The sequence below is a fragment of the Salmo trutta genome, chromosome 23, assembly GCF_901001165.1.
Source record: "Salmo trutta chromosome 23, fSalTru1.1, whole genome shotgun sequence".
Classification (NCBI taxonomy): Eukaryota; Metazoa; Chordata; class Actinopteri; order Salmoniformes; family Salmonidae; genus Salmo; species Salmo trutta.
Genome location: NC_042979.1, coordinates 47666476 through 47683888, shown reverse-complemented (window position 1 = coordinate 47683888; position 17413 = coordinate 47666476). Strand labels below are relative to the sequence as shown.

At 45.0% G+C, this 17413-nt stretch overlaps 1 protein-coding gene across 1 annotated transcript in view; it reads left to right on the top strand.

The window, feature by feature from the left end:
- LOC115159833 (netrin receptor DCC) overlaps window positions 1-17413 on the top strand; it is a 257441-nt gene that overhangs the window by 171330 nt on the left and 68698 nt on the right. Inside the window, exons 19-20 of the mRNA XM_029709887.1 lie at window positions 313-507; window positions 7194-7226. Coding sequence (XP_029565747.1) covers window positions 313-507; window positions 7194-7226 — 228 coding nt within the window. The remainder of the gene's footprint in view (window positions 1-312; window positions 508-7193; window positions 7227-17413) is intronic.

The following is a 17413-nucleotide window of genomic DNA, read 5'->3' as shown; positions in this document are numbered from 1 at the left end:
CTCTGTGTTGTTTCTCTACCAGGCTATATTCTGTACTATACTCTGGATAAGAACATGCCTATAGATGACTGAGTAATGGTTAGGGTTAATCAGTATTCCTCTGTGTTGTTTCTCTACCAGGCTATATTCTGTACTACACTCTGGATAAGAACATGCCTATAGATGACTGAGTTACGGTTAAGCAGTATTCCTCTGTGTTGTTTCTCTACCAGGCTATTTCCTGTACTATACTCTGGATAAGAACATGCCTATAGATGACTGGGTTACGGTTAGGGTTAATCAGTCTTCCTCTCTGTGTTGTTTCTCTACCAGGCTATATCCTGTACTATACTCTGGATAAGAACATGCCTATAGATGACTGGGTAATGGAGAGTATCAGTGGAGATCGTCTGACCCACCAGGTGATGGACCTGAACCTGGACACTGTCTACTACTTCAGGATCCAAGCTAAGAATGCCAAGGGAGTGGGTCCCCTGTCAGACCCCATCCACTTCAGGACTAACAAAGGTACAGGATGAGCAGCCTTTCTCACTGTTACCTTCAGCCTATCGTCACCTTTCTCACTGTTACTTTCAGCCTATCGTCACCTTTCTCACTGTTACCTTCAGCCTATCGTCACCTGTCTCACTGTTACTTTCAGCCTATCGTCACCTTTCTCACTGTTACTTTCAGCCTATCGTCACCTTTCTCACTGTTACTTTCAGCCTATCAGTTAACTACCTTCTCCCCTGTCATCCTTACATCCAGTCCTGATTCCCAGTTGGAGGAGTCTGTCTCTGTTTATTTCCTCTTGATTCTGGCCATCCTCCAACCAGGATGTGTTTATGGTCCCATCCACACCTGTTATTCCCAGCTAGCCTCTGACATGACTTCCTTCCACCCATCATGTAAATAAACAATCAACAATATTGTCCACCGTTGGTACATTGGTGATACTCAGAAGGCTTGCGGTGTAGTTTACAGTGCCTTCAGAACCTATTCATAGTGTTCATAATTGACCTATTTCACATTTTGTTGTGCTACAACCTGATTTTAAAATGGATTTAATAAAACATTTTCTCACCCATCTACACGATACCCAATAATGACAAAGTGAAAACATGATTTTAGACATTTTTGAAAATGTTTTGAAAATGAAATACAGAAAATAACTTATTTATATAAGTTTTCACAGCCTTGAGTCAATACTTTGTAGAAGCGTCTTTGTCAGCGATTACAGCTGTGAGTCTTTCAGGCTAAGTGTCTAAGAGCTTTTCACTCCTGGATTGTGCAACATTTGCCCATTATAATCTCTGTCAAATTGATTGTTGATCATTGCTAGAGAATCATATTCAGGTCTTGCCATAGATTTTCAAGTGGATTTCAGTCAAAACTGTAATTCAGCCACTCAGGGACAATCACTGTCTTCTTGTATTTTGTACAGACTTCCTTCTTTTCACTCTGTCATGTAGGTTAGTATTGTGGAGTAACCACAATGTTGTTGATCCATCCTTGGTTTTCATCTATCACAGCCATTAAACTCTGTAACTGTTTTAAAGTCACCATTGGACTCATGTTGAAATCCCTGAGCTGTTTCCTTCCTCTCCGGCAACTGAGTTAGGAAGGACGCCTATATCCTTGTAGTGACTGGGTGTATTTATACACCATCCAAAGTGTAATTGATAACTTCACCATGCTCAAAGGGATATTCAATGTCTGCTTTTTATATTTTTTACCCATCTACCAATAGGTGCCCTTAATTGTGAGGCGTTGGAAAACCTCCTTGTTCTTTGTGGTTGAATCTGTGTTTGAAATACACTGTTTGACTGAGGGACCTTAAATATAATTGTATGTGTGGGGATACAGAGATGAGGTATTCATAAAAAAATCATGTTAAACACTATTATTGCATGCAACTTATTGTGTGACTTGTTAAGCAATGTTTTACTGCTGAACTTATTTAGGCTTGACATAACAGATGGGGTTAAATAATTATTGATTCAAGACATTTCAGGTTTTAATTACACTTTGATGTTATGGGGTATTCTGTGTAGGCTAATGACAATAATATCAACATTTTAATCCATTTTAAATTCAGGCTGTAACACAACAAAATGGAGTGTGAATAATTTCTGAAGTTAGATCCAGTCGCGTTAGCATGCTGTTTGTCTTCATCACTGTAGGTCAAGGGAAACGAGCTAACGCTACTTCATCACTGTAGGTCAAGGGAAACGAGCTAACGCTACTTCATCACTGTAGGTCAAGGGAAACGAGCTAACGCTACTTCATCACTGTAGGTCAAGGGAAACGAGCTAACGCTACTTCATCACTGTAGGTCAAGGGAAACGAGCTAACACTACTTCATCACTGTAGGTCAAGGGAAACGAGCTAACACTACTTCATCACTGTAGGTCAAGGGAAACGAGCTAACGCTACTTCATCACTGTAGGTCAAGGGAAACGAGCTAACGCTACTTCATCACTGTAGGTCAAGGGAAACGAGCTAACGCTACTTCATCACTGTAGGTCAAGGGAAACGAGCTAACGCTACTTCATCACTGTAGGTTAAGGGAAACGAGCTAACGCTACTTCATCACTGTAGGTCAAGGGAAACGAGCTAACGCTACTTCATCACTGTAGGTCAAGGGAAACGAGCTAACACTACTTCATCACTGTAGGTTAAGGGAAACGAGCTAACGCTACTTCATCACTGTAGGTCAAGGGAAACAAGCTAACGATGTACTAACGCTACTTCATCACTGTAGGTTAAGGGAAACGAGCTAACGCTGTGCTAATGCTACTTCATCACTGTAGGTTAAGGGAAATGGGCTAGTGCTGTGCTAATGCTACTTCATCACTGTAAGTTAAGGGAAAACGTGCTAATGCTACTTTATAACTGTAGGTCAAGGGAAACGGGCCAATGCTGTGCTTATACTACTTCATCACTGTAGGTTAAGGGAAACGAGCTAACGCTGTGCTAATGCTACTTCATCACTGTAGGTTAAGGGAAACGAGCTAACGCTGTGCTAATGCTACTTCATCACTGTAGGTTAAGGGAAACAAGCTAACGCTGTGCTAATGCTACTTCATCACTGTAGGTCAAGGGAAACGAGCTAACGTTAAGTAGCGTCTCCCCCGCTAATCCAGTCATGCAGGAGAACATTAATTAATGTGCTGTTTAGCATCTGTTGCACACAGTGAACAGTGAAGGCGGAGGTCCCAAGTGAATCCTCTGGGGCTAGTTTAACAGCATATATCCTGGTCCAAGTGTTCATAAAGCATATCAGAGTGCTGACCTAGGATCAGTTTTGCCTTTATACATAGATTATTATGAATACTACTTCATTAAGAATACGGTCTCTAGTTAAATACTGCTAATCAAGCTCAGATATCTGATCTATTATCATACTGTCTGTCTGCTTACATGACAATGAACATTTACAGTAAATGAATAGAGAACCTCTGTTACAAGTTTTCAATATGAATCATTGCTATTATGTCTTACTGTAGTTGAGCTGTCAGAAAATGTATTTAATTGCTAGTCTGCATTTATACATGTCATTTTCCACCGGGTTCACTTCTGTGGGTGTTCAGTGCTTTGAGCCATTTGGATCCTATTGAGGGAACACGGAAATGGAAAAAGAGATTTTAGAGTGTCGATCAAATTGAATAAAATAAGAGACAACAAAAAATACTTATTTACACACTATTCATATATACATATTGTTATATACAGTACAGTTACATTACATTTTTAGAAAGAGGAGAGGCGCTGTGAAACAAGATGTTATTTATCTGTTTTTTGAAAGTTTAACCTGCTTTTTGCCTGAGTAACCTCTGGTGGCAGAGCATTCCACGATGACACGGCTCTATACGTAACTAAGCGACGCATTAAATCTGTTTTTTTGGGTTTGGCGTGAAGAAACCCATCTGGTGGGGTTTGTGCTGTATGTTTGTTGGAAGTGTATGTAAATAGACACACAAATGTTTCGTAGAAAGACTGGAAGACAAAGTAATACATTTCTCCTCAACCTTCGACCGTAAAAGACATTGATGCATGTTGTAGATGTTTATTCTGGGCGGCAGGTTGTTGGATCGAATCCCCTGAGCTGACAAGGTGAAAATCTGTCGTTCTGCCCCTGAACAAGGCAGTTAACCCCACTGTTCCCCAGTTGGCAGCCATTGTAAATAATAATTTGTTCTTAACTGACTTGCCTAGTTAAATAAAGGTAAAACATTTTTTTAAAGGGCAAGGCATGTTGCTCTGTTTTGAGCCAGCTGCAGCTTTGCTAGGTCTTTCTTTGCTGCACTTGACCATATTACCAGTCAGTAATCAAGATGGGGACAAGACCAGAGCCTGAACAACTAGTACAGTGGATCTTTGTGTCAAAATCGCAGATTTTAATTTAATTTGTTTTATTTTTTACAACAGACAGATCTCTCTCCATCTTCACAACATCTTTGTCAATATGACTTGACTGTGATAACTGACCGTCCAGTGTTGCTCCTAGGCGTTCAGCTTCTTCGACTTGTTCAATGGTTAGACCCTTTATGCACAACTCCAGTTGAGGTTAAAGTCTAAGAGAATGCTTTGAACCTAATACAAATGCCTTCGGTTTTTAGATGTATTTAAGACCAGTTTACTGTTAAAACCTCTTACATCTAGATGTTCCGCTAGTGGAACGTCTGCTCCAATATCCAATGATGGGCGGGGCGCGAAATACAAACTCCTCTAAAATCCGAAAACTTCCACTTTTCAAACATATGACTATTTTACAGCTATTTAAAGACAAGACTCTCGTTAATCTAACCACACTGTCCGATTTCAAAAAGGCTTTACAGCGAAAGCAAAACATTAGATTATGTCAGCAGAGTACCCAGCCAGAAATAATCAGACACCCATTTTTCAAGCTAGCATATAATGTCACAAAAAACAAAACCACAGCTAAATGCAGCACTAACCTTTGATTATCTTCATTAGATGACACACCTAGGACATTATGTTATACAATACATGCATGTCTGTTCAATCAAGTTCATATTTATATCAAAAACCAGCTTTTTACATTAGCATGTGACGTTCAGAACTAGCATTCCCACCGAACACTTCCGGTGAATTTACTAAATTACTCACGATAAACGTTCACAAAAAGGATAACAATTATTTTAAGAATTATAGATACAGAACTCCTCTATGCACTCGATATGTCCGATTTTAAAATAGCTTTTCGGATGAAGCACATTTTGCAATATTCTAAGTACATAGCCCGGCATCACAGGGCTAGCTATTTAGACACCCAACCAGTTTAGCCTTCACCAAAATCACATTTCCTATAAGAAAAATGGTCTTACCTTTCCTGTTCTTCGTCAGAATGCACTCCCAGGACTTCTACTTCAATAACAAATGTTGGTTTGGTCCCAAATAATCCATCGTTATGTTCCATCAACAACGTTTTGTTCGTGCGTTCTAGACACTATCCCAATGGTAAATCACGGTCGTGCGCATGGCGCAGAATGTGACAAAGAATTTCTAAATATTCCATTACCGTACTTCGAAGCATGTCAACCGCTGTTTAAAACCAATTTTTATGCAATTTATCTCGTAGAAAAGCGATAATATTCCGACCGGGAATCTGCATGTCTGTAAACTGAGGGAAAAACCGAAAGACGGGGGCGGGGCAGGTCGCGAGCCTAAGCATTTCTCCACTGATTGCCCACTTAGCTTTTGCTCTCGTGTGCTTCAGCCAGGGCTTTGAATTACGTCATTCCTGTTTTTCCCGGGCTCTGAGAGCCCATTGGAGACGTGGGAAGTGTCACGTAAGAGCAGAGATCCTTTGTAATAGATAGAGAGAATCAACAAGGGCAAGAAATGTTCAGACAGGGTACTTCCTGAACAGAACCTTCTCAGGTTTTTGTCTGCCATAGGAGTTCTGTTATACTCACAGACACCATTCAAACAGTTTTAGAAACTTTGGAGTGTTTTCTATCCAAAGCTAATAATTATATGCATTCTAGTTTCTGGGCAGGACTAATAATCAGATTAAATCGGGTACGTTTTTTATCCAGCCGTGAAAATACTGCCCCCTAGTCATAAGAGGTTAATTACTCATTCTGACAATGACTGTAACTAAGAGTTTCAGTGAGTTCACTGGCTGTAAGTGTTGATGTGTAGAGTGTGCAATCATCAGCATACAAAGTGATTTTAGCGATCTCATAAGACAATTGGCATATCAAAATAAAGAAGAGTAACGGACCAAGGGAGCTGCCTTGAGGGACACCCCACTGTACATATCTGATGTTAGAGAAGCTTCCTTTAAAGAATAACCTGAGTTCTACTGGATAATTAACTCTCCAACCATGTGATGGCAGGTGATGTAAAGCCATATCAAATTTTTTTTTTTCAATAACAATTTATGATCAATAATATCAAAGGCTGAAATTTTACAATACAGCTCCAACTATCGTCCTATTATTCATTAATTTTAAGCAATCATCAGAGTCAGAGCAGTACAAGTTCAGTGCCCTTCCCTATATGCATGTTGAAAGCCAGTAGTTGAATTTGTCTCTTTAAAAAAAACTGCGTTGTATTTGTTTCAAACACAATTATCTCCGTCAGTTTACTAAGAACAGGCAGTGAACTAATTGGATGGCTGTTAGAGCCAGCAAAGGGTGCTTTACTATATTTAGGCAGTGGAATTACTTTAGCTTCCTTCCACGCCTGTGTACAAATGTTCCTTTTTGGTTTTAGGTTAAAGACATGGCAAATCGGGGATAGTCTGCTACCATTCTCAATAGTTTTCCATCTATACCAGGTGGCGTATCATTATTGATGGATAGCAAATGTTTTTCCACCTCTTCCCCACAAACTTGACCACATTCTATTTATTAGATCTTCAATACAGAAATATGAGCAGTGAGCATCATACATCCCATCTCTAGGTCTGTCATTTTCTCTCTCTCTCTTTCTCTCTCTCTCTTTCTTTCTCTCTCTCTCTCTCTCTCTCCACCCCATGGCAATCTTCATCACTAAATTGTTATCTCTCTTTCTCTCTCTCTCTCTCTCTCTCTCTCTTTCTCCCTCTCTCTCCCTCTCTCTCTCTCTCTCTCTTTCTCTCTCTCTCTCTCTCTCTCTCTCTCTCTCTCTCTCTCTCTCTCTTTCTCTCCCCTCTTTCTTTACCCCTCTTTCTCTCTTTTCTCTCTCCCTCTCTCTTTCAGTGGAACATCCAGACAAGATGGCCAACGATCAAGGTAAGAAGCTAGACACAAACACAGACCCACACAAACACAGACCCACACAAACGCAGACCCACACAGACTGTCACAAGAATGATTGTGCCATTTGTAACCATTAACATCTCCATAATTGCACTGCATTCCTATGGGGACAGATAGACTGAAAGTGTTATAATTGCACTGCATTCTTATGGGGACAGATAGACTAGAAGTGTTTATCCGTACTCCCTCTGACATCACTTCTAGCAGGTGAAGGGTACTAAGGCCTAGTTATCTTCAGGGAGCAGGGAACGAAGGCCAATTAGCTGGCTGTTTTATTAATAAAGAATTACCACCATGAAAAAAGGAAATTCAAATCTCTTTTTTTTCTCTCTCTCTCTCTCTCTCTCTCTCTCACCCCTCTCAAATTAAACCATGAAAAAGACGTGCCTTCTCTCACCGATGATAATTCCCCGTTAGAAAATCTCAATTGGAAATGGGTTTCTAATTGAACCCTTGGAGTGGTAAATTGTCTTAGCAGAGAAAGGTGGGGAGGGGGGTTGAGAGGTGTGGAGGCACCTTTGCTATTTTTAAAGATAATAGCAGGTGTTGAATGTCAAAGGCCTGCAGTCATTTCACTTCGTGCATTCCAAATGGTACCCTAAAAAAAATATGTTTTGGTCAAAAGTAGTTCACTATATAGGGAATAGGGTGCTATTTTGGAACATTGATTTGATCATTGGAAAAGTTTTGGGTGTGTGTACTAGGCTATTTGATTTAATTTATATATGTTACAGCACTATGGTTTCACTAATACATATGGTAAAATGGAACCAAATTATCTGTTTCTGTCTTCAGTCCTTTTTAAATAGGATAGATGGACTATATGGGCTACAGTATAGGTTGAATGTGACAGTCTGTCTATAACCAGCCTGAGGAGGTCTATAACCAGCCTGAGGAGGTCTATAACCAGCCTGAGTAGGTCTATAACCAGCCTGAGGAGGTCTATAACCAGCCTGAGGAGGTCTATAACCAGGCTGAGCAGGTCTATAACCAGCCTGAGTAGGTCTATAACCAGCCTGAGGAGGTCTATAACCAGCCTGAGCAGGTCTATAACCAGCCTGAGCAGGTCTATAACCAGCCTGAGGAGGTCTATAACCAGCCTGAGTAGGTCTATAACCAGCCTGAGTAGGTCTATAACCAGCCTGAGCAGGTCTATAACCAGCCTGAGTAGGTCTATAACCAGCCTGAGCAGGACTATAACCAGCCTGAGCAGGTCTATAACCAGCCTGGGGAGGTCTATAACCAGCCTGAGTAGGTCTATAACCAGCCTGAGGAGGTCTATAACCAGCCTGAGGAGGTCTATAACCAGCCTGAGGAGGTCTATAACCAGCCTGAGCAGGTCTATAACCAGCCTGAGCAGGTCTATAACCAGCCTGAGGAGGTCTATAACCAGCCTGAGCAGGTCTATAACCAGCCTGAGTAGGTCTATAACCAGCCTGAGGAGGTCTATAACCAGCCTGAGGAGGTCTATAACCAGCCTGAGTAGGTCTATAATCAGCCTGAGGAGGTCTATAACCAGCCTGAGTATGTCTATAACTCCATTCCTATTCTATTCAGAGTTTAGACAAATTAAACCAATTGGAAATGAGCTATTTATCAGGCTGGTTAATGTGAGGCACGTCTGTGGAATTTGGAAAAATACACCCACACCTGATTCACCAGCGTCTACTCAGCCAATCAGGAGCCGCTACTGCATTACGGCCCCGGGATACTGCGTACCATTTTTTCTAAACAGTCCATGTTAAATAGCATGCGACGATGCCTCACAGTATGCACTTTAAGTATGTAGTACGCTAGTATTTGGCCACTCTCTTGTCTTTTTGTTGCTATGAATGTAATGAGAGATCTTCTATAGAGCCGGTTTTATTTAAGAGGACGAGGAGGGAAAAGCTAATGGTTTATTGTCACATACACGTGTTTGGTGTTGTTTTACAGGGTCAGCCATAGTAGTATGATAGGTGTTGTTTGTACAGGGTCAGCCATAGTAGTATGATAGGTGTTGTTTTACAGGGTCAGCCATAGTAGTATGATAGGTGTTGTTGTACAGGGTCAGCCATAGTAGTATGATAGGTGTTGTTGTACAGGGTCAGCCATAGAATTGTATGATAGGTGTTGTTGTACAGGGTCAGCCATAGTAGTATGATAGGTGTTGTTGTACAGGGTCAGCCATAGTAGTATGATAGGTGTTGTTGTACAGGGTCAGCCATAGTAGTATGATAGGTGTTGTTGTACAGGGTCAGCCATAGTAGTATGATAGGTGTTGTTGTACAGGGTCAGCCATAGTAGTATGATAGGTGTTGTACAGGGTCAGCCATAGTAGTATGATAGGTGTTGTTGTACAGGGTCAGCCATAGTAGTATGATAGGTGTTGTTTTACAGGGTCAGACGTTGTAATACAGCGCCACTGAAGCAATTCTCTCTCTCACACGTGGACACAGACACACTTGCCTGGTTACCCAGACTCCTTGCTCCGGCCAAACGCTACGCCGCCCCCCCCCCCAAGGCGTTAGTTTCTTCTCCTCAATGAGTCTGGATCTGAGTACCTCCCTGACCCTTCACCCAATGCCAACGCGTTCGGAGCCTTCTGATTGGTCCAGAAACCGATGGGTTGGGCCAGTGCCAGACACACGTGGCTAAGGCGGCGGGGTGTGAAAATTCGTCATATGGTTATGATACTGTAATTAGTTAAAGACAATCCAATTGCTGATTACTTTGTTTTGTACAAGGCACCTCGTGTCCATCGTCATCTTAAACAACTTCAATGATGGAAGTCTCAGACTGCAGTCTGTGGTGAACCACTGAGTCGTCAGGCTACTCTCAGACTGCAGTCTGTGGTGAACCACTGAGTCGTCAGGCTACTCTCAGACTGCAGTCTGTGGTGAACCACTGAGTCGTCAGGCTACTCTCAGACTGCAGTCTGTGGTGAACCACTGAGTCGTCAGGCTACTCTCACACTGCAGTCTGTGGTGAACCACTGAGTCGTCAGGCTACTCTCACACTGCAGTCTGTGGTGAACCACTGAGTCGTCAGGCTACTCTCAGACTGCAGTCTGTGGTGAACCACTGAGTCGTCAGGCTACTCTCAGACTGCAGTCTGTGGTGAACCACTGAGTCGTCAGGCTACTCTCAGACTGCAGTCTGTGGTGAACCACTGAGTCGTCAGGCTACTCTCAGACTGCAGTCTGTGGTGAACCACTGAGTCGTCAGGCTACTCTCAGACTGCAGTCTGTGGTGAACCACTGAGTCGTCAGGCTACTCTCACACTGCAGTCTGTGGTGAACCACTGAGTCGTCAGGCTACTCTCACACTGCAGTCTGTGGTGAACCACTGAGTCGTCAGGCTACTCTCACACTGCAGTCTGTGGTGAACCACTGAGTCGTCAGGCTACTCTCAGACTGCAGTCTGTGGTGAACCACTGAGTCATCAGGCTACTCTCAGACTGCAGTCTGTGGTGAACCACTGAGTCGTCAGGCTACTCTCAGACTGCAGTCTGTGGTGAACCACTGAGTCGTCAGGCTACTCTCAGACTGCAGTCTGTGGTGAACCACTGAGTCGTCAGGCTACTCTCAGACTGCAGTCTGTGGTGAACCACTGAGTCGTCAGGCTACTCTCACACTGCAGTCTGTGGTGAACCACTGAGTCGTCAGGCTACTCTCAGACTGCAGTCTGTGGTGAACCACTGAGTCGTCAGGCTACTCTCAGACTGCAGTCTGTGGTGAACCACTGAGTCGTCAGGCTACTCTCAGACTGCAGTCTGTGGTGAACCACTGAGTCGTCAGGCTACTCTCAGACTGCAGTCTGTGGTGAACCACTGAGTCGTCAGGCTACTCTCAGACTGCAGTCTGTGGTGAACCACTGAGTCGTCAGGCTACTCTCAGACTGCAGTCTGTGGTGAACCACTGAGTCGTCAGGCTACTCTCACACTGCAGTCTGTGGTGAACCACTGAGTCGTCAGGCTACTCTCAGACTGCAGTCTGTGGTGAACCACTGAGTCGTCAGGCTACTCTCACACTGCAGTCTGTGGTGAACCACTGAGTCGTCAGGCTACTCTCAGACTGCAGTCTGTGGTGAACCACTGAGTCGTCAGGCTACTCTCAGACTGCAGTCTGTGGTGAACCACTGAGTCGTCAGGCTACTCTCGCACAGCTTTTAATTGACGTTTTGTGCAAACAATTATTTTGAGAGAGAATTTAAAAAACAAAAAGGTGTTTTTAGTCACCATATGAAATAGTCTTATTAAAGTGTATGATTATTTAGGCACATCTCATTTAAAAAAGTACTTACTCTAAGCTAGACGTTATTAAATAAACCATCTGTTTTTACAGATAAAGGTTCATCCGTGAAGACAGAGACTATTTCACATGTAATGGCACCCTATTCCCTATATAGTACCCTACATTGACCAGGGCCCTATGGCACCCTATTCCCTATGTAGTACCCTACATTGACCAGGGCCCTATGGCACCCTATTCCCTATGTAGTACCCTACATTGACCAGGGCCCTATGGCACCCTATTCCCTATGTAGTACCCTACATTGACCAGGGCCCTATGGCACCCTATTCCCTATATAGTACCCTACATTGACCAGGGCCCTATGGCACCCTATTCCCTATGTAGTACACTACATTGACCAGGGCCCTATGGCACCCTATTCCCTATGTAGTACCCTACATTGACCAGGGCCCTATGGCACCCTATTCCCTATGTAGTACCCTACATTGACCAGGGCCCTATGGCACCCTATTCCCTATATAGTACCCTACATTGACCAGGGCCCTATGGCACCCTATTCCCTATGTAGTACCCTACATTGACCAGGGCCCTATGGCACCCTATTCCCTATATAGTACCCTACATTGACCAGGGCCCTATGGCACCCTATTCCCTATATAGTACCCTACATTGACCATGGCCCTATGGCACCCTATTCCCTATCTAGTACCCTACATTGACCAGGGCCCTATGGCATCCTATTCCCTATATAGTACCCTACATTGACCAGGGCCCTATGGCACCCTATTCCCTATATAGTACCCTACATTGACCATGGCCCTATGGCACCCTATTCCCTATATAGTACCCTACATTGACCAGGGCCCTATGGCACCCTATTCCCTATATAGTACCCTACATTGATCAGGGCCCTATGGCACCCTATTCCCTATATAGTACCCTACATTGACCATGGCCCTATGGCACCCTATTCCCTATATAGTACCCTACATTGACCAGGGCCCTATGGCACCCTATTCCCTATATAGTACCCTACATTGACCATGGCCCTATGGCACCCTATTCCCTATATAGTACCCTACATTGACCATGGCCCTATGGCACCCTATTCCCTATATAGTACCCTACATTGACCATGGCCCTATGGCACCCTAGTCCCTATATAGTACCCTACATTGACCATGGCCCTATGGCACCCTAGTCCCTATATAGTACCCTACATCGACCATGGCCCTATGGCACCCTAGTCCCTATATAGTACCCTGCATTGACCAGGGCCCTATGGCACCCTATTCCCTATATAGTACCCTACATTGATCAGGGCCCTATGGCACCCTATTCCCTATATAGTACCCTACATTGACCAGGCCCTATGGCACCCTATTCCCTATATAGTACCCTACATTGATCAGGGCCCTATGGCACCCTATTCCCTATATAGTACCCTACATTGATCAGGGCCCTATGGCACCCTATTCCCTATATAATACCCTACATTGACCATGGCCCTATGGCACCCTAGTCCCTATATAGTACCCTACATTGATCAGGGCCCTATGGCACCCTATTCCCTATATAGTACCCTACATTGACCATGGCCCTATGGCACCCTAGTCCCTATATAGTACCCTACATTGACCATGGCCCTATGGCACCCTAGTCCCTATATAGTACCCTACATTGACCATGGCCCTATGGCACCCTAGTCCCTATATAGTACCCTACATTGACCAGGGCCCTATGGCACCCTATTCCCTATATAGTACCCTACATTGACCATGGCCCTATGGCACCCTAGTCCCTATATAGTACCCTACATTGACCAGGGCCCTATGGCACCCTAGTCCCTATGTAGTACCCTACATTGACCATGGCCCTATGGCACCCTAGTCCCTATATAGTACCCTACATTGATCAGGGCCCTATGGCACCCTATTCCCTATATAATACCCTACATTGACCATGGCCCTATGGCACCCTAGTCCCTATATAGTACTCTACATTGATCAGGGCCCTATGGCACCCTATTCCCTATATAGTACCCTACATTGACCATGGCCCTATGGCACCCTAGTCCCTATATAGTACCCTACATTGACCATGGCCCTATGGCACCCTAGTCCCTATATAGTACCCTACATTGACCATGGCCCTATGGCACCCTAGTCCCTATATAGTACCCTACATTGACCAGGGCCCTATGGCACCCTATTCCCTATATAGTACCCTACATTGACCATGGCCCTATGGCACCCTAGTCCCTATATAGTACCCTACATTGACCAGGGCCCTATGGCACCCTAGTCCCTATGTAGTACCCTACATTGACCATGGCCCTATGGCACCCTAGTCCCTATATAGTACCCTACATTGACCATGGCCCTATGGCACCCTAGTCCCTATATAGTACCCTACATTGACCATGGCCCTATGGCACCCTAGTCCCTATATAGTACCCTACATTGACCAGGGCCCTATGGCACCCTATTCCCTATATAGTACCCTACATTGACCATGGCCCTATGGCACCCTAGTCCCTATATAGTACCCTACATTGACCAGGGCCCTATGGCACCCTAGTCCCTATATAGTACCCTACATTGACCAGGGCCCTATGGCACCCTATTCCCTATATAGTACCCTACATTGACCATGGCCCTATGGCACCCTATTCCCTTTATAGTACCCTACATTGACCAGGGCCCTATGGCACCCTATTCCCTATATAGTACCCTACATTGACCATGGCCCTATGGCACCCTATTCCCTATATAGTACCCTACATTGACCAGGGCCCTATGGCACCCTATTCCCTATATAGTACCCTACATTGACCAGGGCCCTATGGCACCCTATTCCCTATATAGTACCCTACATTGATCAGGGCCCTATGGCACCCTATTCCCTATATAGTACCCTACATTGACCATGGCCCTATGTCACCCTATTCCCTATATAGTACCCTACATTGACCAGGGCCCTATGGCACCCTATTCCCTATATAGTACCCTACATTGACCAGGGCCCTATGGCACCCTATTCCCTATATAGTACCCTACATTGACCAGGGCCCTATGGCACCCTATTCCCTATATAGTACCCTACATTGACCAGGGCCCTATGGCACCCTATTCCCTATATAGTACCCTACATTGACCAGGGCCCTATGGCACCCTATTCCCTATATAGTACCCTACATTGACCAGGGCCCTATGGCACCCTATTCCCTATGTAGTACCCTACATTGACCAGGGCCCTATGGCACCCTATTCCCTATGTAGTACCCTACATTGACCAGGGCCCTATGGCACCCTATTCCCTATATAGTACCCTACATTGACCAGGGCCCTATGGCACCCTATTCCCTATATAGTACCCTACATTGACCAGGGCCCTATGGCACCCTATTCCCTATATAGTACCCTACATTGACCAGGGCCCTATGGCACCCTATTCCCTATGTAGTACCCTACATTGACCATGGCCCTATGGCACCCTATTCCCTATATAGTACCCTACATTGACCAGGGCCCTATGGCACCCTATTCCCTATGTAGTACCCTACATTGATCAGGGCCCTATGGCACCCTATTCCCTATATAGTACCCTACATTGATCAGGGCCCTATGGCACCCTATTCCCTATATAGTACCCTACATTGACCATGGCCCTATGGCACCCTATTCCCTATATAGTACCCTACATTGACCAGGGCCCTATGGCACCCTATTCCCTATATAGTACCCTACATTGACCAGGGCCCTATGGCACCCTATTCCCTATATAGTACCCTACATCAACCAGGGCCCTATGGCACCCTATTCCCTATATAGTACCCTACATTGACCAGGGCCCTATGGCACCCTAGTCCCTATATAGTACCCTACATTGACCAGGGCCCTATGGCACCCTATTCCCTATATAGTACCCTACATTGACCATGGCCCTATGGCACCCTATTCCCTATGTAGTACCCTACATTGACCAGGGCCCTATGGCACCCTAGTCCCTATATAGTACCCTACATTGACCAGGGCCCTATGGCACCCTATTCCCTATGTAGTACCCTACATTGACCAGGGCCCTATGGCACCCTAGTCCCTATATAGTACCCTACATTGACCATGGCCCTATGGCACCCTAGTCCCTATATAGTACCCTACATTGACCAGGGCCCTATGGCACCCTATTCCCTATATAGTACCCTATATTGACCATGGCCCTATGGCACCCTAGTCCCTATATAGTACCCTACATTGACCAGGGCCCTATGGCACCCTAGTCCCTATGTAGTACCCTACATTGACCATGGCCCTATGGCACCCTAGTCCCTATATAGTACCCTACATTGATCAGGGCCCTATGGCACCCTATTCCCTATATAATACCCTACATTGACCATGGCCCTATGGCACCCTAGTCCCTATATAGTACTCTACATTGATCAGGGCCCTATGGCACCCTATTCCCTATATAGTACCCTACATTGACCATGGCCCTATGGCACCCTAGTCCCTATATAGTACCCTACATTGACCATGGCCCTATGGCACCCTAGTCCCTATATAGTACCCTACATTGACCATGGCCCTATGGCACCCTAGTCCCTATATAGTACTCTACATTGACCAGGGCCCTATGGCACCCTATTCCCTATATAGTACCCTACATTGACCATGGCCCTATGGCACCCTAGTCCCTATATAGTACCCTACATTGACCAGGGCCCTATGGCACCCTAGTCCCTATGTAGTACCCTACATTGACCATGGCCCTATGGCACCCTAGTTCCTATATAGTACCCTACATTGACCATGGCCCTATGGCACACTAGTCCCTATATAGTACCCTACATTGACCATGGCCCTATGGCACCCTAGTCCCTATATAGTACCCTACATTGACCAGGGCCCTATGGCACCCTATTCCCTATATAGTACCCTACATTGACCATGGCCCTATGGCACCCTAGTCCCTATATAGTACCCTACATTGACCAGGGCCCTATGGCACCCTAGTCCCTATATAGTACCCTACATTGACCAGGGCCCTATGGCACCCTATTCCCTATATAGTACCCTACATTGACCATGGCCCTATGGCACCCTATTCCCTTTATAGTACCCTACATTGACCAGGGCCCTATGGCACCCTATTCCCTATATAGTACCCTACATTGACCATGGCCCTATGGCACCCTATTCCCTATATAGTACCCTACATTGACCAGGGCCCTATGGCACCCTATTCCCTATATAGTACCCTACATTGACCAGGGCCCTATGGCACCCTATTCCCTATATAGTACCCTACATTGATCAGGGCCCTATGGCACCCTATTCCCTATATAGTACCCTACATTGACCATGGCCCTATGTCATCCTATTCCCTATATAGTACTCTACATTGACCAGGGCTCTATGGCACCCTATTCCCTATATAGTACCCTACATTGACCAGGGCCCTATGGCACCCTATTCCCTATATAGTACCCTACATTGACCAGGGCCCTATGGCACCCTATTCCCTATATAGTACCCTACATTGACCAGGGCCCTATGGCACCCTATTCCCTATATAGTACCCTACATTGACCAGGGCCCTATGGCACCCTATTCCCTATATAGTACCCTACATTGACCAGGGCCCTATGGCACCCTATTCCCTATGTAGTACCCTACATTGACCAGGGCCCTATGGCACCCTATTCCCTATGTAGTACCCTACATTGACCAGGGCCCTATGGCACCCTATTCCCTATATAGTACCCTACATTGACCATGGCCCTATGGCACCCTAGTCCCTATATAGTACCCTACATTGATCAGGGCCCTATGGCACCCTATTCCCTATATAATACCCTACATTGACCATGGCCCTATGGCACCCTAGTCCCTATATAGTACTCTACATTGATCAGGGCCCT